At 39.9% G+C, this 25,001-nt stretch overlaps 1 protein-coding gene across 15 annotated transcripts in view; it reads right to left on the bottom strand.

Moving 5' to 3' along the window:
- The window catches only part of PHF20 (PHD finger protein 20), a 129,542-nt gene that overhangs the window by 70,447 nt on the left and 34,094 nt on the right, over nucleotides 1-25,001 (bottom strand). For 11 of the 15 annotated variants that reach the window (XM_055544918.1, XM_055544919.1, XM_055544914.1 and 8 more), the window contains exons 3-6: nucleotides 15,408-15,579; nucleotides 14,198-14,282; nucleotides 4,780-4,859; nucleotides 1,501-1,885 (exon numbers count right to left, since the gene is read on the bottom strand). In XM_055544918.1, the coding sequence (XP_055400893.1) occupies nucleotides 1,501-1,885; nucleotides 4,780-4,859; nucleotides 14,198-14,282; nucleotides 15,408-15,579 (722 nt within the window). The other 4 variants (XM_055544926.1, XM_055544927.1, XM_055544928.1 and 1 more) reach the window with 4 other exon arrangements.

The raw sequence follows: 25,001 nt of genomic DNA, 5'->3' as shown, positions 1-25,001 counted from the left end.
ACAACCACTGAAAGGGGAAGCGCCTTATTTCAACTGGGAAGAAAGCAAACCATCGTCCAATTTCATACCTTAAAATTAGGACTAAGATGTAAGAAGGCTGCCTACTGGGAATGAGCACTAATACATTTATTTGAAGTAAATAAGAGTTTTTCCACAAAAATTACATATGATGTTGCTGTCTGGATTGACAGATAAGACTGGCTTTACATTCTGCATCATTAAGGGGACAACAAATGGGTTGATGCTGTAGTTCCACAGTTTTTTATATTTTGTTTTGAGTTTTTGTTGCTTTTTTAACTTTTTATTTTGTATTCTGGTACAGTCAACTAGGGCTTTCCCGGGTGGCTCAGTGGTAAAGAAATCACCTGCAATGTAGAAGACACGGGCTCAATTCCTGAGTAGGGAAGATTCCCTGGAGAAGGAAATGGCAACCCACTCTAGTATTCATGCCTAGGAAATCCCACAGACAGAGGAGCCTGGTGGGCTACAGTCCATGGGGTCACAAAAGAGTCAGACACAACATAGTGACTGAACAACAACAATAAACATAGCTGATTCACAACGCTGTGATGGTTTGAGGTGAACAGAGAAGGGATTCAGCCATACATACTGTAGTTCTACAGTTTTGATGAAAATATATTTTATGTCATAGCTTATATTTTTCATTTATCTTTGGCAGCTATTCAGACTTGTAAGGAAAAAAACAGGTATCACTTTAAAACGGTAGGGATTCACGGTTTTTATGTAAAGTACACGTAACCAAGAATATCTGCAGGCCTCTGCCACATAATCACAGACGGTGTTCCGTACAGAGATCCTGTGAGCTTTTCACGCCACTCAATCCAGCGAAGGAATGTTTGGCTTAGGAAGAAATTCAGGATTTGTTTCTTTCTTGGCTAGTCTAGAAGAATTCCAAATTTCAACTTTTTAAAATAATTGTGTACTCTTCCCTAAATCCTCTAACCTTGACTCTACCAATTAGCCATCTCAGCTTTTCATTTAGACTGAAAATTACCAATCCATAATCACTCTGCAGAGAGCTCAGTTTCAAATGTAAGCCTCCCTTCCCAGGTCCAGTGTTCTTTGTTCCCACCTGCTCCAGAGATGCCCACACCTACTTACCTCTCTTTTTTCCCCTTTCATGTCGCTCATGAAAACACTATTTTCGGATTCCAGGTTCTAGGTAAGCTAATTTGAAGTGAATCATTTGAACTGGCACAAGCAAAAGCCCTTAGCTTACTAGGTTTTATCATATAAGCTGAAGCATCTAGTGAAGAGCTATCTTTCACCTCAGAAGCCCAGCCAAGAATATGTTTCCCAAATTTATGTTCCTCTGGATATATGCCTCCCGTAAAATTCAGCTCCACGGACATGACTTGTTTTCAGGTGACAGGCTGACTCAAGGTCAGTCACAGAAACGAAGGTTAAATAACAAAGTCATAAAGAGCCACAAAGAGCCACAAAAAGAACACTCTTGCAGTGCACACCTGGAGAACTCACCAGTAGGAGCGATGGAAGGGGGACGGCCTCGCTTTCTTTTTGGCTCCCTCAAGTTTTCCTGTGGACTCTTCACAATGTCTTTTTCAGGTTTCTTATCCACTTGAGCATCTCCAGAATACTCTCTGTCATTTTCTGAAATGTTCTCCTTATCTTCCTTCTCGTTCTTGGGAAGGCTCTTCTCTGACGCTTTTCCCTTTTCAGCACAGATTAACTTTCCTTCTTTATCAGACTGCTTGGCTCGCTTTTCTGTCTTTAAGGCTTTGTCCTCTTTGTCTTTCTTCACAATGGCTGTGGGTTTTCTCTGTTCTTTAAACTTTTCTCGTTTATCAGATGATAGAAGACTTTTGTGTTCTGTTTCTTTAGGCCTAGCATTACCCACAATATTCTAAAATGAGCAAAATAGCGATGAAACACATTTTGTGATTACTTGCAAATATAAAATCAGGTGGTTCTTTGTAAACTTATGAAGATAAAAGAAATTAAAAGAGGATATATTTCAGGTCACATAATGGAAAGCACCACTGAAAATATCCATCCATATGCTGAGGTTTGAGAACCAGTCCTAAGTTTAAAGAAAATAACAGAGTCATGTTGAATTCCTTCTGAGACAATGCTATCTCCCTTATGATTAACAAGTCACTGGAAAGTAGTTAAAGGGACAGACAACTACCCCAGGGACCTCTTCTGGGAAGCAATCTTTTTGATAGCAATGTTCTAAGAAAATGCCTTCGTGCCCTGTCTGTTGTCATCCCAAGCGTGACTACACTGACCCAGGGTCTTTCAGAACCTGACGTCCTGTGTAGAGAAGAACCCAATAAACTGATAACTGGTGGCTGAACAGGAAAGCTGTAAAGATTGTCCAACTCAGAAACAGACTGTCTTTGCTTCCTCTACTGGGTAAAGGCTGTGCTCAGTCCTACTATGTTCCTGAGCTACTGAGTTTTTGTGCATCAGGAAGAAGTACCACTTCTTGGTTACTTTCCTCCTAAATTACTTTCTTTTAGAATCTCGTTTCCCAGTACACTGTCTACTGTCTCATAATAAAGCCAGCTCTGAAAGCTCCGGAGTTTCTAAAACTACAATTAAGTTTATTTGTGTATGTATCTTCCTTCCAAGACCTCAAGAGAAAAGCAGAGGCCACCACATCAAGTTCATATGGGACCCCTAGCACCGAGCACAAACTTGGCACACGTAGCTTTGCCAGGAGCAAGGAGTGTCTAAATATGCAGTGAGTAAAAGCTTAATTTGTCCCAAGGGGAAAAATAATAAATAAGGAGAATCCTTGTAGTTGGAGCCTAGGAGGAAATTTTATTTTTCAAGTCCTCTAAATTGTCTAAAAGCAGCCAGGTTTGAGAACAAAGCCCTCCTTAGTAACTGCTGGCAGAAATATAAATCGCAACCCCTACGAAGAGGGGTTGGCAATTTGGGTCAAAAGACTTACGATTCTACTTTTGAACTAGAATGAATTCCTAGAAATGAAATTTGTTAATAAAATAATTAGACTTGTGTACCCAGACTTACAAATATCTTTAAATGACCACTAGGAAACTGGTTACACAAAGTTGGGTTATATACATATTATAAACACTACATAGCCATTAAAAGCTATATTCCCATACAGGACTTAGGAACTTGGGAAAACATTATTTTGTTAAAAGAGCAAGTTATAGAACAGTAACGTATGACTCAAATTGGGAAAAGAAATACATATATACATAAGTATCTTTTTAAAAGAATACAGAAGGCTATACATCAAAATCTTACGAGCAACTGTATCTAGATGACAGAATTAAACAATTTTTACTTTCAATGTGCTTTTCTGTGCTTTCTAAATTTTCTACAGCAAACAAATATATTTTTATAAGTACAAAAAAATATAAATGTTCCTTAAATATAGATGATCAAACCATTTAGAGCAGTAAATGCCTATTTAAAAAAAAAAAAAAAAAGAGGAAGCAATTACTATATGGAAAAAAGCTTTAAAAATTGACAAATATTTTTTAAGAAGTTTTGCTTTGTAAGTGGCCTTGCTGAGAAATCATTTATCCAAAAGACTATGTCCTCTTGGGAAAGGAAAACAAACAGGAGCCATGGGCCTGTGCTTGACCACCTGCCAGGTATAAGATGACAAGAGATGCTCAGAGGCAACTGGGAATTGAGGACTGAAGACCCACAATCCACACAGGGTGAGGTGCCCATCTCCAAGTCAAGGCCCTGTGAGTACTATCACCCAGAGACACCAGCTGAATGTTATTTGGAGCCCTGTCCTTCCACTTCGGGAGATTCTAGACAATCTTGCAGCTTTTCAGTCCTCTGTCTAAATTAACTCATTCCACAAACTTAACACAAAAACTGCCAAATTTAAGGCCAAAATAATGTATACAGTGCTGTGTAGTTCCTGAGATGCCTGAAAAGCAAAAGATCAAAGAGAGAACATCTTCAGGGCTAAAGCTTTATAATTTTATCAATTTTCTGAAAAGGAAAACCAGCAAAAGGCAAAAAATACTTTTGAGGCTATCTTTAACAATATCATGTATCATGATGCTTTGAAAATGCTAAATATGTACAGAAGAATTTATTAAAGTAAAAGCATTTAATCATAAGACAACAGGTTCCAGCATTACCAAATACTGCCACATCAACCACCCACAGAGATCAATAATAGTAACGATCAGAATCTTTCCCCTCAGCTATTTCATTAAGACATTAATGCAAAATAAACTAAAAGGGGAAAAAAATCATGAAGAAAGTAGGCAACACTTTACAATGTCAAAACTCAGGACCTGTGCTTAGACGTGGATGGTGAAAGGGACAACAGAAAACAAACTTTTCAACCCAGGCACATCCAGCACAAGTGACTAACAAATCCACGCCACCACCAGGCCATGGTCCTGAGCTAAAAGGCAAAGGCAGATGAGGAGGAGAGAACATCTCTAGATCTCCTCAAGCACTCTGCTAGTTCCCCAAGAGAGGAAACAGCTCTGAGGGCAGGGCACAAGGAGAGAGAGAAAAGAATAATCCCCAGGCATTTTGGAAAAAAGACCTAACAGGTAATGGTACTTAAGTATTGGCACTTCAGAAAAGAAGACTGTATGAAAAGGAAAAGGCAGAGAGAGAGAAACATTTGTAGTATCTGAAAACTTGCATATTGCTTTCTGGAAAAATCATGTCAGATGAAGGGAAGAGTTTGCCATCATGAACAAATATAGCATCTTTGAGAAACAAAACTACAATATTAGCATTATGCATACCACAAAAGCATAAAACCACATTTCTCACCTGATCTTTGGAAAAAGCTTTGACATGAATATGTTTGACAGTCTGAACTACTCCATCATAAAATTTCACAGTGTAAGTACCTAAAATTCAAAAAGATACGATTTTAACTTGTAGTTTTATGAAAGCGACAAAACTTTTCAAAGCATAAACACAAAGGAGCTCCAACCACAATAATAAACCTACAGGAATTAAAAAATTGTTTAAGAATCACAATTGGTCTTTCTTATGTCCAAGATAGTAATATGTTTGCCTTTTTTCTCTTTATCATTACAGATTTGTTTACCTACACAGATCAAAATCCATCAAAAAAATTCATTTTTACGGTGCTACACTAAAATTTTTAAAACTTGCACTGAATTTAGACCAAGAGCAAATAGCAGTAAAACAATTAAGAACGTAAACAAACACCAACAATGAACTACCAGAAAGACAAATTAAGGGGAAAATCCCATTTATCATTGCTTCAAAAAAAATTGAGTCCTAGGAATAAACCTCGGATAAGGCGATGGCACCCCACTCCAGTACTCTTGCCTGGAAAACCCCATGGACAGAGGAGCCTGGTAGGCTGCAGTCCATGGGGTCACGAAGAGTCGGACACAACTGAGCGACTTCACTTTCACTTTTCATTTTCCTGCACTGGAGAAGGAAATGGCAACCCACTCCAGTGTTCTTGCCTGGAGAATCCCAGGGACGGGGGAGCCTGTTGGGCTGCCGTCTCTGGGGTCGCACAGAGTCAGACATGACTGAAGTGACTTAGCAGCAGCAGCAGGAATAAACCTACTTAAGGAGCTAAAGAACCTGTACTTGGAAAACTATAAGACACTGATGTAAGAAACTGAAGACACAGATGGAAAGACATACTGTGTTATATTCTTAGTGGGAATGTAAATTGGTGCAGCCACTGTGGAAAACAGTATGGAGGTTTCTCAAAAACCTAAAAATAGAACTACCATATAACCCAGCAATTCCACTCTTTGAAATACATCCTAAACAAAAACATTAATTCAAAAAGATACACGCACCCCAGTGTTCACAGCAGCATTATTTACAATTGCCAAGATATGGAAGCAACCTAAGTGTCATCAACAGATGAATGGATAGAGATGATGGATGGATACATGTATACATGGATATACACACACACACTGGAACACTACTCAGCTATTCAAAAAAAAAATGAAATTTTGCCATTTGCAGCAACATGGATGGACCTGAAGGAGGGTATTGTGCTAAGTGAAATAAATCAGACAGATAAAGATGAATATTATATGATCTCACTTATAAGCAGAATCTAAAAAATACAAGTTAGTGAATATAACAAAAAAAGAAACAGATTCATAGATACAGAGAACAAACTAGCAGTTACCAGTGAGGAGAGGGAAACAGGGAGGGGCAAGATAGGGGTAGAGGATTAAGAAGTACAAATTATTATGGATAATGTACAAGGATATACTATACAACACAGGGAATATAGCCAATACTTCATAACAACTATAAGTGGAGTATAACCTTTAAGAATTGTGAATCACTGTATTGTACACTTGTAACAATATAATACTTTATATTAACAATACTTTCATTTTTTAAAAAAAGAGATGTAAGGAAAATGTAGGCTTATTGCTTGGTGAATTATTGCTTATTATTTAATCTTTATTTTCTGAGCTGAGAAATAGTAATATTTAAACTTCAAAAGAAATATGACCACCTGCTAAAGATATGCTTTTAGAGGTCATAATAATCTCAAAATCCATATGAATTACCTGCATGTTACTATGTTTAAAAACAGAGACTAGGCCAAAGCACTAAATAGTGCCTTCTACAGTTAGTTTTATTCTTTTTAAGTCTAACAAAAATCACTCTCTGCTAAAAATTTGAAACTGGTTATCCAAATAATCCTGTCCAAATAAGGCATTCAGCTACAAAAGTTCTCATTAGTTCCACCCAAACCAACATTCTCAAATTTTTGCATTTTAGAACCCACTCATGTCTCTCCTTTGCTGGTTCCAGGAAGTTATTAAAAAAAAAAAAAAAAAAAAAGTCACCGTTAATCTTGTCAAGATTACCAATGAACCACTGGTAATCATGTAATGGTTTTCCACTGGTAAACATGGTTAGTTTTCAGAACTAATTTACTACTCAACATGGAAGGGAAAAAATAAATCTCAAGGGTTGGGAGCAGAATAATGCCAACAGTGAAGTTAAGGTCACCTGGCTGGTTGCCTCCATCTTCTACACTCTCTCCCCACCTCGCCCACCCTTCCCCTCCAGTCCTAAACAGGGCCCTGTGAATGGCTACCACCTCTACTGAAACCCTTCCTCTTCAGCGTCTCAAAGTCCAATGCAATATGAGCCCAGTGATTTTCCAACCTTATTTCAAATTACTAGCATACAATACCCAACAACTCAAAGCGACTAGCTACTTGCCACCCACTGAAACTGTCTTGGGACATTTCCACCTCCACATCTTTATCAAAGTGTTTTCCTGCCTGGAATGTGCCACTCATCCTTAAGTGCTCCGCTCAAAAGACCACAACATTCCTGTAAAACCTTCCTGACTTCCCTGGTCCTGGAGATTTCTCCCTCCTCTGAACTTCTCACTCATTTGGTTCCCGGTCTACAGAGCCTCACACTCAGGTGCCTTCACACAGAAGGCAGATGCCAAATCAAAGGCAGGCTCTACAAGGATAGAGACCATATCTAACACCAGTTTCTCACACAGCGCCTGGCTCACTGTACTCCAGTGTTTGTCAAAGTGTGGTTCCCCGGACCTGTAGCATCAACAACCCCATGAACCTATCAGAAATGCAAGTTAGCAGACCTACCCATGATATACTGCATAACAACTCTGGGAGCGTGAAACAGAAATGTGTGTTTTAATAAGGACTTCAGGTGATTCTGGTGTACGTTGAAGTCTGAGAACTACTGTCGTAAACAATTAGTCATTACCTACTGATTTTACTCCTGATAATTACAAAAGCGATTATTTGTCACAAGTATTGTCAACACATAAAAGCGGCTACCAAACAAGATAGATACAAGGATATATAGTTGGTTGGTTAAAGCAAGCAATGAGATGACAGGCTATGATAAGGATTTTATCTAACACAGGTCAGCAATTACTGATGAGTACTTAACAACAAAGGCCTGGGTTCCTGTCTTCCTGCCTCTATTGTGAGGGTGTTGGCAAACAAAGAAGCAATGCTGTGGGACTCTAAACAGGCCCTTTTCAAAGCAAAGCTCTGGTAAGTCTAAGGATTGCGGTTTGGGGGCATCCAAGACTATACTTTCAATGATCTTAATCAACAAAGTTCAGCATCAGTTAGGGTTGGCTTCCCTGGTGGCTCAGAGGGTAAAGCGTCTGCCTACAATGTGGGAGACCCAGGTTCGATTCCTGAGTCGGGAAGATCCCCTGGAGAAGGAAATGGCAACCCACTCCGGTACTCTTGCCTGGAAAATCCCGTGGATGGAGAAGCCCTTAGGCTACCCTCTATGGGGTTGAAGAGTCGGACCTTACATCAAAATGGAAACTCTCCATTTCTACAGACATTTCAAATAGCCAGGACAACTTAAACAGTGCTATGCAAAAGTCCAAGATTTTCAGCTACTTGAGGTCAATTTTGAAGCTTACTCCTGACGGCAGGCTCAGATGGAGGCCTCAGAGGAACAACAGAGCTAGAGGCAGAACCCAAGCCGGTCTGCTGACTTCTCTCCCAACCCGACATACCTATTCCCCAAGTCCTTCAGCCTCAACTCCAAACCACAGACCCAGAGCACCACTGGCCCCTCTGAAATGACCCAAACTATGGCCAAAGGGCCTAGGGGACCACTGCTGTTAGATAGCAATATCCCAGCCCTGACCCATTTTATTTTCAAAGAACTACAAGGGATCACCTTGAAACTTTCTCCCTTGATCATGCACACAGCCTAACTTGGGCTTCAGTAACTCGGAGGAAACACATCCCGCAGACAACAATGGCCTCGACCTGGAGAGAGACTCCAAGTCGTCTTTAACAGTTTCATGCGTAACTAAAAGGACATCTTCCCACAGAATCCTCCAAAAGGCGGCTGGCAACGATCTCTCCCACGGCCACAAACAACACTAACAAAACACACGTAAATGATAGGATTCAAAATGAGAACATTAGTGACACAAAAGTGACCTGCCTCAGGCTCCCTTAAGAAGTTCTGGTCTCTACCACATGAAACCAAGCTTCCTGGCCTTGCTCTCTATAGGTTAAGAACCCAGCATATCAGACAACCTTATAGAAGTTAGTAATAGCAGAAGGGACGTAAGAACAAAACTTGAGACTGGTACCAAGCTCATCTTCTCCAGGACCAAGGAAAGAGGGATACACAGGTGACTTTGGAAAGGACAGATTTACATTGCTCCTGAAATCTACCATAACTGTGACTTCAGGACCCTTTTTCTATCCCGCTCATTCTTCAGGAGTCATAGAATTCCATAATATCATGGAAGGAGTTTTCAAACATGGTTTCTCAAAGTCCTGAGGTTCCCACAGATGTGCCTCAAAGGTGGGCAGGGGGATGGGACAAGTTCATGTCTGCAGGCAAACCTCCCCCTAAGCCTTCTCCTCTTAGCAATTTTACATAATGGGCTTAGGTTCTGCAGCCAACAATTTCCCAAATTGCTCTTCTATTCCAATTTCTTCTTCCATTTACAACTGCTCAGTTGAATTCAGAGCAATGAGAGTGAACTGCCTATGATCACCACGCAGGGACTGGGACAGAGCCTGTCTCCACCAATCAGGGCTCTCAAGACACCGCTGGGCTCCAGGAAGCGCAGACCATCTACTCCCACCCTACTGTTTCAGGTGCATATACACGTGTACACACACACACACACACACACACACACACACACTCCCCCAACAGGCACCTGGCCCTAACTGAAACTCCTGCTGTTTAAGGAAAACCCTGCTCCAGAGAAGCAGACTGATACTGTGGCCACTGCAGTTTCAGGAACCTTGGAGCCCCACAGACCTCCATTGAGACTTCCGTGCTACTATTTACATATGTGCTCTGCAACCTCAAGCAGTTTCTCCTGTGAGCTGACTTCCTCATCTGAAAAATGAGAATGGGGTTGACGGCAACAATCTTTCCACATTTGTAGAAAGAAAAAATGAAGAAGAAGAAATGAGCTTCTTCACATGAAGAAGAAATGAGCTCAGATATGGAAACTGCTTAGCAAAGGGACTGTCACAGAGCAAGGGAACAGTTGCTGTTGTTTAGCCACTAAGTTGTGTCCGACTCTTTGCAATCCCATGAACTGTAGCCTGCCAGGCTCCTCTGTCCATTGGATTTCCCAGGCAAGAATACTGGAGTGGGTTGCCATTTCCTTCTCCAGGGGCTCTTCCTGACCCAGGGAGTGAACTCACATCTCCTGCATTGGCAGGCGGATTCTTTAACGCTGAGCCACCAGGGAAGCCAAGAGATCAATATGTGGTTCTAATTACCATAATCTACCAAGTCACTTTAAAAGGGAACCCCCTCACTCCCCCACAGATAGTAAGAACCAAGATAGCACCTGCATGTATGGGCCTAAATTGTCTTTCTATCTCTAGTCAAAGCTGTTCATAGTCCCAGAGTTCCCATTTCAAACGCAGGATCAGTTACAGCAAGAAGAAAACAAAAAAATAGTAACTGCTTCAGCCAGAGACTCGAGAAATAAGATCATTTCCATAGAATCTCCTGGTAAAATGCAGACTTAGGCACTAAACAAAGAAATTGAACTGGGGGGCACAGGACCTAAGAATATGCATAACTTTAAGGAAGAGGGACCTGATACGCCTGCTTGTGCACTCAAGTTAAAGAACCACAGATCAACAGGAAGGAATGATTCCTCATTTTGTTGTAAATGTGAATCTACTTTCAGTTTCCTCTGAAGAGACTGCCTCACAGAGCAGAGGGGTACAAACCCCTGACAGGCAAGTGGCTCTGACACCTCCTTAAAAAAGGGGAGCTGGGCGGAGCTGAGGTCAACTCACCAGGGAAGAGAAGGCTTCCAAACAAAGACTTCCTGGAAGCAGAATCCCTTCCTTCATTCCAACACAGACTGAGGATCTAACAAGGCTACCAGGTGTGGCTGCCTTCACGGAGAATGATGCTTAACTGCCACTGCCAAAGACTCATGCCAGGTGAAAAGGGCTAAATAACATGGCATTATTCTCCCAAGTTTCCAATTGCTAAATGACTCCCTTAAGAAACTCTAAAAGTTGCTCACTAGTTGTGAGTCAATCATGTGGGACACCCAATGCCAGCAGCCAGGGCTCTCCACTCTGGCTACAGCCCCTGCCCACCAGACTGCCCAGTCAATGCTTGGCCTCGGCAAAACCACCAAGGAGGTTATGAGTGGCAGAAAGATCAGACCAAGCCTTCCCAAGATGAGTCTACAGGGAATGACTTCACTGTATTCCCAGCCTCCTTCCAGCAGCACCAGAAAGACAGAATAACTTTACAGGAAATAAAGGGAGCACCTCGTCTGCAGAGATTCTGCCACCATTAAGCTGTGGTGGCCCCTACTACAGACAGAACTGAGGCAGGACAGAAAACACCAGGGGCAGAGTGAAATTAGAGTCCAGTATCGTCTTTCTCAATCATGCAGCTGAATAGTAGAATAAATCATGATGTAGAAACTCTGCCAGTTCCCCTGGATTAAATCTAACCCAAAGGCAGCACCTAAGAGTCATTATTTCATCAAAATCAGGCACAGACCTGAGCTCCCGCAAAGGAAATCCCAGAGGATTTCCTTCTCGGTCCTGAGTGCAGCAATAATACCACACAGCTGGGTGCATTCATACTTTCAGGATTTCCTCTTCCCCGTCCCTCCCTAATCTCCTCCCTCTTCCAATTAATCTCAAGAACCAGAGAGGATGGTGGCATAATGTAGGACTTTAGACCCAAAAATTCTGGGAAAAACAGGTTCTCCCCAAAATATCCACTCATTTTCAATGTCCTCCAATTAACTAAAATTTACTGAACAGAATCTGAAGCTTATTGAACAAATATATTAGGGTGGCAACTGACCATTGTGGGAGCAACCATTACCTCAAGACTCTCCCTCTTATCATTTTAGCTCATGCAGGAAAATAAACTTTTAAAAGATTTTTTAAAACAACTTGCAAAGCAAATTAACTTTAAAAGGACTTCTCTGGCAGTCTAGTGGTTAGGACTGGGGAAGGTAAGATCCCATCCTACATGCCGTGTGATGCAGCCAAAATGTTTTAAAGAAAAAAGATTTCAGACCCAAGTGACACAAAAAAAACCCAACAAATGCAGATAAGGGTCCCTCCTCACACCTCCCCTTATGATTTATCTGCACCATTCTGCACCTGTTATACCTCCCCTGGTTGCTCTATCTCAACACCTACTTCATTCTGCCTTGAACAAGTTCTTTATTCTTTTTTAATCCATGATGCTAAGGCCTGGGCTCTACAGATATTAAATACAAACAGTAGGTTCCTAAGCTTTTAATGCTTCCACCTAGACCCTCACACCCTACCTCTCCACAAGACAGCTCCCAGGACTCCCCAAATCCCTCCTTCCTCAATGTGCCCTTCCTTTCCCATTCTTTTCATCTAAACCCTCTTCTCACTTCTGTCCTCCATGTGACTCTGGGACATTACTGAAACAAAAGAGAAACATTGCTTCCTTTCTGCTACCCGCTTTATCAACAGTTACCCGTGTTTCTATCCACAATCTTCATTTGATCTAAGAAGCAGCCATTTCCTCAAAAGGGCACACCTCCCCTAGGGGGAACATCCAACTTGATCAGAATAAATCAACCTAACAGACTTTCAGAAAGACATCTATGTACACTAACAAACACCTGTGTTTCATATCATATAATTTAAATCCAGTAAGAGTAGAAAAAAATTACTAATCCAAAAAATAAGATTCTAAAAAATAAAGTTTTTCTTTTACTGTAACTTTTTTTTATTGAGGTACAGTTGCTTAACAATATTATATTGGTTTCAGGCGTACAATTTTAGTGATTGACAATTTCTATAGGTTATACTCCATTTTAAGTTATTATAAATTATTGGCTATATTACCTATGCTGCACAATATACCCTTGTAGCTTTTTTTACTTTATTTTTCCCATATAAATGAGATCATTCACCATTTTAATACAAATGGATCTATAAACATATGGATTTATAATCTATTTAATGAGTGTTTGATATAATAAACTATGCCTTTTACAAAAAGGATCTGAAGCAGTTTAATAACATGTCACCTGAATAATATCCATTTATTAAAATTAAAGTAACACATATGAAAAGTAATGTGAGACTTTATTTTAAACACAGGCTTATAAAATGTAACTTGGGAAAAACAAAGGACTATCCAAAAAAACTTAACCACAAATGAGAGGATGAGTAACTGCTTAAAGAACTTAGAAGATACAGCCTTGCTCTGGAGGCCTGTGGTAAGAGGACTTTGTTTTCAGGGATACATCTGCCACTTCCCCCACCCAGTCTAATAACCGCCAGGACTGGTGAATACAGCAATAGAGGAACTAAAAGTCCTACTATATGCAAATGTACAGTTCATTTTTGACCATTTCAACCCATTCTGAGATGAAGTTTCTTGTTTACCCCAAGGTCCAGCATTTAGCAGAGTGCTAAATAAATACTTGAATAACTTCATTGAATGAAGTCAATCTAGCCTTTTAGCCCTAACAGTGGTACTAAGAGGGTACTAATTCACTGCAGAGATTATGGACATACCACAAACATCTCAGTAGAAAATGCTTTAAAAAGGTATCACTTGAGCCCTGCCGAGTCTGTTCTATGTGTCAGGATGCTGACCACACATACCGTGTTCATAACCCTCCTCTTCCCTTGCCTCTGTATTCACAAAATGAGCCTCTTCAGGTTGTGTTCCTCGTCTTGATTTCTCACATGTTCTGAACTCTGGCAAAGGTATCCTAACTCAGAGCTCTAAACCCCAGTACCCCAACTTCAACTAGCAACTCTGGTATCACACACCACTCTCAATCACCTGGCATCCACAAAATACGTTTTGGAAGAAATGTTTGTTGCCTGCTTCACTTCTATACTGTTAACAAATAACTAAAAGGTATATCAGGGACTTATTTCTTCAATTATATTAGGAACTCCCAGACAGCAAGAACCTGCAAATTTCCCAGCAGAGGGACAGATGAATCATGACTGTTTCAGAAAACAATGACTAAAATTTAGAAGGCAGAGAACCAATCTCCCCCTCCTTAACCTAGCTTTCTCTCCATTTATAATTTCTTCCTAACTCCTGACATAGTAATTAACTTAGAGAGGATTCCAAGGCAATAAATACATACTAAAAATACACCATCAAATTCAAATATAAACTCACCCCTAAGTCAAGAGTAAAAACAATTACAACTCAAATGCCTTACCATCCTTGTTAACAGCAGTGACTTTGGCTGGGTAAAAACGACAATCAGACCAGCAAGCAAGGACCTGCTCGTTGATTTGAAATTCCTAAAAAATATTAAAAAACAAAAAAGATCCTGTTACCAATCCAATTTCATAGGACATACATGGTAACCAAATTCATAAGACCAGCTGAAATTGACAAGGGCAGGAAGGGGAGATGGTTACTGGGATGAAGATGTTTCTGCTGTTCAACACTAGGAGTCAAAACAAAAGGGTTGGACACAGCCTTTTCCCATTTAAGGAATTCTGGACAGGCAAGGCACAGCACTGATGATAATTCTATCTTGTCCCTGAAAGTGCATCTAACAGCCCAGGACCACCAGGGTACACAACAAGTACACAGCTGGAAGGAGAGAGGCTGTTTCATCTCGAGGCAAACAGCATTCATGCCACCTAATGCCATCTACACTTTTAGACGGTCTTTGGACAAAGGAGGCACTCCTTCACCATTAATATCTCATACTGCTTTCCCAGCACACAGTTTGCATTGATACATTTTGTAGAATGAATACCCAGCAGCCAAACTGGGCAACAGTGAACAATCTTAAACTGGGAGTGGGGAGGAGGGGGAAAGGCTAGCAAGAGTTCAAGTTCCCTGGACACGGTTAAAGTGGAAAACAGAATCCCGGGCTGAGTCAGCTCCAAAGACAGCAGGATTTCTACAGATGTCTCAATTCCTGTTTAAAAAACTGAAAACAAATACTTTGTCCTTCATTTTGAAGTCATAAAAGTGCCAGACATAGTGATGAAATTTAAAAAACAGGAATCCAGTCCAGTCAGTTCCAAGATTTTCAAGGGCTTATTTTAAAAAAAAAAAAAAAAGCTAGCATAATGTTCCACATGGAATGACTGCTTAATGATCAGACAGCAGATGAGTTTAAAAAGCAATCTAAAGGGATACAGCGGTATAAAAGAGAGATCAAGTCTCTATTTATCATCAGTGCAGTCTCAACCAAATTAGTTTATAAGCTGTCACGTCAATCATGTCATACACACAGATGACAACTGAGATTCTTCAACAACCCCAAGAGGCCGTGGAGATCTCAAGGTTGCACTCCAAGCCTAAATAACGATGGTCCTCAGCTCCTACAGACTTTCACACTAAACATCAAAAACTCAGCCCAATGGCTGAGCCTGCTCATCACTGAACTGCCCAGATTTGTTACTCACAGATGATCCTTCCTCTTCATGCAAGCCCTCTTTCCTCAGCTGTATTTTCTCTAAAGGACGTAAATAAGGACTGTCCCAGCAGAACCACTCATCATAACGATGGTTCCAACGCTTGAAATGGATGAGTACTTTTCCTTCTTCGTAATCAATATCTTCTATGTGAGCTGGATACCTGAGTCAGGAAAGAAAAAAAAATTGAAATGCCCTTAATATCCACCTAAAATAATCAAAATTATATTTTTCCAAACCTCTTACCAAAGAAGTAGATCTCAAAGTACTAAATAAAGCCTATCATTTAGCAGTTGTCTGTCACTGTGCCAAATCGAAAATCATGGAGGCTAACAGACTTGGGATTCAAATACCATCCTGGATAGTCCTTAAACTGTGATTAAATTAGCCTTTCAGAGCCTGAGCTCTTTCATGTAAACCGGAGGAAGGATACACTGTGTTGCAGTGTGAGTCAAACAAGACGACATATACACAAACCTGAGCACAGAGAGGCAGGAAGCAAACAATTAACAACTAGATTGTATTTTACAGGTGTTAAAAAATTAGAATGATTGGCCAGCCCAGACTGTGTTAGTCTCAATTTTAAGAATTTTGTAATCTATGTATTTGAATATAATGCAGTTGTTAAAAAAAGAAGATGGCTCTATGTCATGATATGGAAAGCTCTCCCAAGATGAACCATTAAATGAAAAGAGTGAGGTGCAGAACACTGTGGATGGTAAGTAAACTACTGCTTATTTTTTTTAACAAGACAAAAAAGAATATACGTATTCAAACATGCTTAAATATGCCTAAAACATCTGGAAGAATACACGAGAAACTAACGCTGGTTACTTGTAACATCTCCAATCACTCTTCTTCTAGACTGAGAGCTAGGTAAACCAACAACTACATTTGCTTGACTCACTTGAAACTGGCAATCAAGGTCATGGAGATCTGTGGGTTTGGAAGCAACTGTCATGACAAGAGCCAGTACTTCAGTGCAGGACTGCTCAAACTTTTATGCAATGCAAATCATCAGGGAATCTTGTTAAATGCAGATTCTGATTCAGTAGGTGAAGCTAAGTAAGGCCTTAAAAGCTTTAAACAAGCTCCCAGGTGATACAGACATGCTGGTCTATAGCAGCAAGGATTTATTGTCTAGTCACTGACTTCTTGAGTGTCAAGTAGCAATGGTGGGGTGGGGTGGCAGGAGCAGTAGTGACTTCCCAACCTCCAGTTCACACTCCAGGGGTGAGTCCTTCAAATTTAAACTCTAAGGCCAGTCCCCTTGAGTCCCACTCCTCCAAGTTCTCCAACAATTTTCTAAGGACCCAATTACTTGTGTTAAATCCTTCTGTGGTTCAAGTACCCAGGATGGTTTCTGTTTCCAGCATATAAACCTGACTGATACAAGAGGGGTACTGGGTATGGGGCAGGGAGGGGCAAAAGTGGGAGGGAGACCCTTTGGTAATACACCTTTTAATACTTTTTCATTTTTCAACCATATAAATGTATTGCTCATTCCAAAAATAAGTAAATGATTAAAAATAAAGGAAAACAAATATGCAATTGTTCTCTTAAACACATCTGTATTGACCAGAATGCTATTCTACACTGAGAAAGTTTAGATTCTACCAATTTGCATTTTCTCCCTACAACTTGGACTTGCCCCATTACCTTCCTTTCTTACATCTAACACTCAATACCCTACTGTCCTAACAAGTATGTGCTACCTAAACTAACAGGCCTGCTTCCATTGTGTCCTCTTCAACCCTACACTAGTATCCGCTAAGGCAGTTTACTTGGAGTAAACCAAAACACAGTAGGATGCAGATGCTGGGCATTCAGTGAACATCCAGGAAATGAATTCCATTCTCCCTATTCTTCCCAAAGGTTGGGTGTCCCATCAATTCTTCAATCCCAAGGCTCGCTGACTCCAGCTACCCACCCCAAGGTCAGTCACTCTCCAGCTTCAGGCCCCAATCACTTTATGTGGGTATTTCTCACACAGGACTGACAGGGTATGCTTTTCAAAATTCCTAATTGTATTATGCATACATTAATTGCTCAAGAAATATTAATAAAAGGAATAAACAGCCCTGAAACTAGTCTCCCTACTCCAATCCAGCTGACACACAGCTGCCATAAATACACGCTATCTTGACAACAGACTAGCTGACCGTAGGAGCTGGTGAACTGAGTAGTGCACTGGTAGGAGAGAAAAAAGCTTCCCAAAGTCTATCCCTCCCTGTAAAATGGGGAGAAGGATATGCATATGTCAGCTGTATTCCTCTTGATCTCTCAGTCAGCGAGCCTACCACAGATTAGTAAGCCTCCATAACTCAGTCCTATTCAAAGGCCTTTCTTTACTGGTTTTACTATCTTGAGCAATAGTTAGCAAAACAGGTCTTTGGACCAACACACAGAATTAATTTTTCATAGAACCAAATGTATTTAATTTATAGAGTTTTCCTTTATACTAAGATCAAATTCTTTCTAACTTTTTGGTGCTTAAACATACTTTTCAAATTTAAAAGATGATAACTGTTTTTAATCCTTACTAATATTACGCAGTAGTACAAAGAAAGTTCTCTGTGCACTGATTTTTTAAAATCTCTAAGAAAAGTGGGGGGAAAGAAAACAATTCAAGATGCAAAACAGTACTGAATGCACTACCATTCATTTGGGAGAGAGAAGACAGCCAATACATTCGTACCTGTATTTTACAGGGCTATCTCTGGAGGGATGATCAAGCAACCCGATTTGCCTCTTGGGAGGGGAACTAGATAGTTAAGGAACTGGATAGGAAGTATGAAACTTATTTTATTCAGTATATATCCTTTTGTTTTGAATGTTGCACCATGAGCATGCATTAACTATAAAAAATATAATTAGATATTTGTTTTAAATGTTCTTGTTTGGCAAAATAAGAAGCTGGCACTTCAGGACAACTTCAAATTCTTTTGAATTTGCACTTGGTCAGTGCTTTCAGAAAGTCTGGTAAGTTTGGATCCATAGAATTAACTGCAAAACCCTAAGATAGCAACTCCACTGTACACAGATTATGAAAGACCTCAGGGCCCTTGGCTAGACAAAAGCTACTCCCTTGATCAAAAAACTTCACAGGGCATAGGCAGCTCACTGTCTACAGACTACACAAATCTCTCCAGGTGGATCAAGAATAACCCAGGGGTCAATAAATCTTCCTAAGGAGAAGGTGGTTCTACTTCTCTAAAGTGTGACAAGGATGTAAGTCACTCATAGTGAATGGGGAAACCCAACTGCAATCTAGAGAAGAGAGAGGCAGTTATCTTAGGGATCAATCGGGTTGAGACCTGGTGGATCACAATTATACAGCTGCCTTGGGGACAGCTCAGATTCATCTGTCAACAAATCTTATTAAGTGACTTTGATCTGGCCAATTTCAGGTCTCAGAACATTATAAAATGGATGTGGTTCTGGTTTCTGTCTTTAAGAAGAACCAGACACCAACTAAGTTTTAAAATTACCAGATGGACAGACATTTTCCCAAGATGGAAATGTAGATGGCCAACAGGCACATGAAAAGATGCTCAACATTGCTAATCATCAGGGAAATGCAAACCAACCCACAACAAGCTATTACCTCACACCAGAATGACCATCATCCAAAAGAACACAAATAACAAATGCTGGCAAGGATGTGGAGAAAAGGAAGTACACTGTTAGTGAGAATGGAAATTGGTGCAGCCACTGTAGAAGACAGTACAGAGGTTTCTCAAAATACTAAAAATGGAACTACCACATGACCCAGCAATTCCACTCCTGGGCATATATCTGGAAAAAAAAAAAAAACAACGAAAACACTAATTCAAAAAGATACATGCACCCCGATGTTCACAGCAGCATTATTTAAAATTGCAAGATATGGACGCAACCTAAGTGTCTATCAACAGATGAATGGAGGGAGTTCCCTGGGAGTCCAGTGGTTATGATTCAGAACTTTCACTCCTATGGCCCTGGGTTCAATCCCTGATCAGGGAACTAAGATCCTATAAATCGAGAGGTGCAGCCAAAAAAAGAAAAAAGAAAGAAATATTTATTTTTAAAAAACAGACGAATGGGTAAAGAATATGTGTGTTTGTGAGTATATATGTATAATGAAAAACTACTCAGCCATAAAAAAAAAGAATAAAATGTTGCCATTTGCAACAACATGGATACACTTAGAGAGCATTAATGCTAAGTGAAATAGGTCAGACAAAGACAAACAATGTATGATATTACTTACATGTGGAATCTAAAAAAAGCAACAAAGTAATGAATATACCCAAAAAAAGGCAGACTCACAGATAGAACAAACTAGTGATTATGAGAAGGGCAATGCAGGGATGGGCAGGTAGGAGGCACAAACTACTGGTTGTAAGACAGGCACAAGGATATAGTGTACAACACGGGAAATATAATCGATATTTTATATTATAATAACTGTAAATGGAAAGCAGTAACCTTTAAAAAGTATGTAAAATTAAAAAAAAAAAAAAAAAACTACTAGAACCAATAAGGCCCTACTGTATACCACAGAGAACTCAATGCAATATTCCGTAATAACCTATGTAAGAAAGGACTCTTAAAAAAAGAATGAATTATGTGTACATATAACTGAATCACTTTGCTATATACTAACACAACATTGTAAATCAACTATACTTCAATAATTTTTTTTTAAACTACTAGGTACATGAAACAGCTGATAATCAAGTGTTTCTTACTGACAAAAATCATAATTTTTTCATTCAATCTAAAAATTGAAACAACCATAAAGGAAGCTGGAAAGCTGAGGAAAGGTTAACAAAAGAGGCAATGTGAATGGAATCTGTATAGACAGAAAAGGGGAGAGAAAATTTCCAACATGTAACTAACAGCCATGATGAAACTCTAGTTTCCAGACTAACATTGCAGCTGGGAGTCATATTCCTAATGGAAATAATAGCCAGAAAGGAGGAGACATTGAACACTAAACTGAAAAAAAATTAGCTCTGGGGAGGAGAGAGAGATTGGGAATAGCCAAGAGACTTTTGCTTATAGTTTTAATTTTTACAAGAATTTAATTACATAATACCTGTGTAAGCAAAAATAAATACTTTTAAATTAAAAGTTTTAAAAAATATTTAATGGGCAAACAATAGCTTCATAGCTGTTGAATTTATATGCTACTGGAGAAGGGAATGGCAACCCACTCCAATATTCTTGCCTGGAGAATTCCAGGGACAGAGGAGCCTGGCTGGCTACAGCCCATGGGGTCACAAAGAGTCAGACACGACTGACTGATTAACATTTTCACTCTGGGACATCCACAAAACAGAATATTATGCAGCTGTTAAAAAAAATGAAAACAAACTATGAATTGACAAAGAAAGATTTCCAAGTTTTAGAAGGCAAACTATAAAATCACCTTTTGTTGTTTCAAAGAGGAAAATAAGAATATATACTTGCTTGGCTTGTATTAAGTAAAGAAATACTGGCAGGATGGACAGAAATTAATAAAACTGGTTGCCTTTGGGAGTTGAGTGAGTACAGGGTAGAAAAAGAAGTGGATGCAATAATTCTCACTGTATACCCTGTCACTGTTCTGACTTTTTGATTCTATTCAATCTCTATCCAATTGATTATCAATTAAAATCCTTTGCATTTCCCAGGCAGACTACCATTATCATATTCAAATTATGATTATATTGTCTCGCTTTCAATTCTGATATCTGCCATTTATTTTTCTCATTTATGACATTGACTGGTGTTTCTAAGATGATGTTGAAAACTAGCAGATAGTTGACATCCTTCTCTTTAATGAAAATGTCTCCAGTGTTTCATCATTAAAGATTTCTTAATGCCTTTAACCAAGTTCATGAAGTTTTTCTCTATGTCTAACTTACTGAGGGTTCATCAAGAATAAATAAATTTTGAGAATTTTCAGCCTTTGTCTAGGTGATTATATAGGTCTCTGCTTTTATTCTATGGAGATAATGAAATAATACATTTCCTAAGTTTAAGTTATCATTACCCTGCTTAAAAAAAAAAGTCATATTTGATTGTGTGAATCGTTCATTTAATAAATATCTCTTTGGTCTTTTTAGCATTTTATTGACTAGTTTTGTGTCTCTTTTATAAGCAGAATTTGCCCAAGTTTTCTCGTATTATGCCATTCCCACCCAATTTCATTCAGGCTACACTAACCCCATAGAATGGACTAGAAAGCTTTATTTCATTTTCTGTGAAACTGCCTACTCTGGTGTGTTTTCATAAGATAGTTATTAATCTACCTTTTCCATTATTTTTATGTTACTAAGCTGGTCAAGTTTTCTTGAGTTTATTTTGCCTGTTTAGGCAAATAAGAGTTTGATCATCAGATACAATTCAGATGTTCAAAATCAGCAGTTTTCCTTTGAAGAAAAGAGCTCAAGAGTCAATAAAAACATTTCAACCTAAAGCTACAAACAGTATTTTTACATGACCAATACAAGCACTAGATTGCTAAGCAGTTTATAGGGCAGAAACTATGCCCTATAGGGTCCATTATTCAAACATGCCTTCGTTTGGATTCTAGACAATCTAATAGGTCCTGAAGACACAAAACAAATAACCAAACACCAGGGCTTCCAGGATGGCAAGGGCCCAAAGAGAAGTTTGGTGGGCTCCTTGGAATCCCCCACTCCTCTGCCCAACTACCGAGACCAAAAACACTCTTGATTTGTGGAGAGAAACAAGCAAAGGAGAATAACTCTAGAATTACCTGGCCTGCCTATGCCCCAATAACCAGGGCTAGATGGAAGAGAGGCACTGTCTCTCTGGGGAAAGCCTGGGCTAGACAGTCTGAGTTTCTGCCCACTCTCCCCTATCTCCCTCTAACACACCTAAACAGACCCTTCTCTTTCCAAAGTACATTTCCTACCACTCACCTTCTAATCTCTTCATTTAGCTTAATCTGCTTCCTCTGTTCACCTTCCCCAGAAGCAGCAATAGAGTCCACTCTATAGGAAGGAGTCCACTGTAAACTTTTTCATCAGGTATTGGAGGGGTCGGGAAAGAGACTTTAGAGAAGAAGACTTAGCACTTGGGGTGAACCTTAAAAGATGAAGAGAGCTGTGTATAAATTTGCTAAGTGCATAAATTTCTTCCAGTGTGTTATATATTAGGCATTCAATAAATGTTCATCAAATGTACTTATAAAAAAAGGTTTGATTATGAATACCTAGAGTCACAAACGGAGAAGGCAATGGCACCCTACTCCAGTACTCTTGCCTGGAAAATCCCATGGACAGAGGAGCCTGGAAAGATGCAGTCCATGGGGTCGCTGAGGGTCGGACATGACTGAGCAACTTCACTTTCACTTTTCACTTTCATGCATTGGAGAAGGAAATGGCAACCCACTCCAGTGTTCTTGCCTGGAGAATCCCAGGGACGGGGGAGCCTGGTGGGCTGCCGTCTATGGGGTCGCACAGAGTTGGACACGACTGAAGCGACTTAGCAGCAGCAGCAGAGTCACAAATCAGCAACAGGAATATATACACAGACCACAATAAATTACCAAAACAAACCAAGAATATCCATGCTGTAGATATCAAAGAGATAAACATATCCCAGTACAGAAACTGTCAAATTGGAGGAGATATACGCACAGGTGCTGTGGTCATTATGACTCAATTACCAAAAAGCTTTTTTCTGAAGGCCAAAAACTATTAAAAACTCATCTGTCTAAAACTCAATTTGGGGGAACACCCTAGTGGTCTAGTCAGTTAGGTTAGGATTAGGTGCTTTCACTGCCAGGGCCCTGGTTCAATCCCTGGTCAGGAAACTAAGATCCACTAAGCTGCGTGGCACAGTCAAAATAAATAAAATAAAATTCAACTTGGAAAAGTCATATAACCTAAACTTCACAGTAACTTAGGTTACTATGGTGACCTTAAGCAAATGGTAAAACTGGTCACTAAAACAAGAAGCCACAGAAGGCCAGTGTAGCCAATCAAATGTAAAGAGACAAGGAGAGGGACAAAAATTAGAGAAAGAGAAATTCATCAATTCCTCTGAAATTTTCTGAGTACCCACTCTGGGCCAGGAAGTGTGCCAGGGTTTGGAAATACAGAGCCAAACCTATAAAAACCTGTGATGACAACAGCTTACAGAGGAAGAAAGACAATGTTACAAGGCACACTGCGCCTTTGATTTCCTCAGACATACACATACCTTCCCACACCAGGTCTGTTCACTTCACCTGAATCACTTCCCCTCTGTCTACTCTTCCCAGGCAACAGCCTTACGCCCTGCAGCCTCAGAATCTCTGAATATATGTATCTCGAGTAGCCCCCATCTCTTTCCAATCTGTGTCAGTTTCCTGTTTCTTCCTTCATAAATAACATTCACCCCAATCTGCAATTACTTCATTTGTTTCTCTGCCGACTTGCTTACGTTCACGGCCTGCTTTCCTAGGAGATTACAGACACCCCTAAAGACATCTATCTCTCATTCACTACAGTATCCTCAGGAGGAATAAATGTGTATTTCTATATAGACAAATAATTGTAATTAAGTATCACGGGTGCAACTAAGGAAGATTGTTTAAAGTAGAATAAGGTACTGAACAGCAAAAGGCTAGTTCTAGGGGGAGAGGAAGGAGGGTAAGGAAGAAGGGGTCAAAACAACTAGTGAAAATGAGACACATGACTCAATTCTGAAAGATGAATCAGCATTTTCCAGGTGATCAAGAAGGCAGTTAGGCTGAAAGTCTTCCTGGGAGAAGGTGTAAAATAAGTAAATCAGCACAGGTGCAGAAGAAGAGAAGCACAAAAGAAGGTAAGGATGTACGGAAACTGAAGGTGAGAAAAGAAACAGCAACCCTGTGTAGAGAACTACGCAGGAACCCCATGGATTCCACCCCTATTGTACGGATGGGCAGCTGGGCCTGAAATGATTGTTGCCCGATAGCAATCCATGGACCCCCGGGTGTTCATGAACACAGTGCTGGTGGTCCACGAGGTCTCCTTGAGGAATGTTTTATTGTGCTTTTCCACAAATCTGTACCATTTGTATTAGAGCTTCCCAGCTGAGATGCCACAAACGAGCAGTAACATGAAAAAGGTTGAGATGTACTGATCCAGATGACTCCCATATAATCAAGTACTACTAACGAATTTTAGTGTGTGTGTTTGCAATTAACCTGGCATTGTATGATCACTCTCAAAAGGTAGATATAGTGGTTTTAAAATATGTCTGCAAATTTTACATTCCTTCCCTCAAAAGGTGGAGCCTAATTATCCTCCCATTGAATGTGGCCTCATTTCTAACAAATAGCATATGGCAGCAGTAATGGTGTAGAACTTCAAGTCTGGGTCCTAAAAGTGCTGCAATTCTACTTCTGGGTAAATATACCCTGAAGAACTGAAAGCAGAGACTCAAACAGATATCTGTATACTGACGTTCATAGCAGCGTTACCCTTAATAGTCAAAAAATGGAAGCATCAACAGAAGAATGGATAAACAAGATGTGGTATGTCCACACAGTGGACTATCGCTCAGTCTTAATGCTGATATATATCCTAAAACACAGGTGAACCTTGACAACACTGTTGT

Source organism: Bubalus kerabau, chromosome 13 (assembly GCF_029407905.1).
Source record: "Bubalus kerabau isolate K-KA32 ecotype Philippines breed swamp buffalo chromosome 13, PCC_UOA_SB_1v2, whole genome shotgun sequence".
NCBI classification, from domain to species: domain Eukaryota; kingdom Metazoa; phylum Chordata; class Mammalia; order Artiodactyla; family Bovidae; genus Bubalus; species Bubalus kerabau.
The sequence above is the reverse complement of the archived record's forward strand: the minus strand, read 5'-3'. Positions and strand labels throughout refer to the sequence as shown.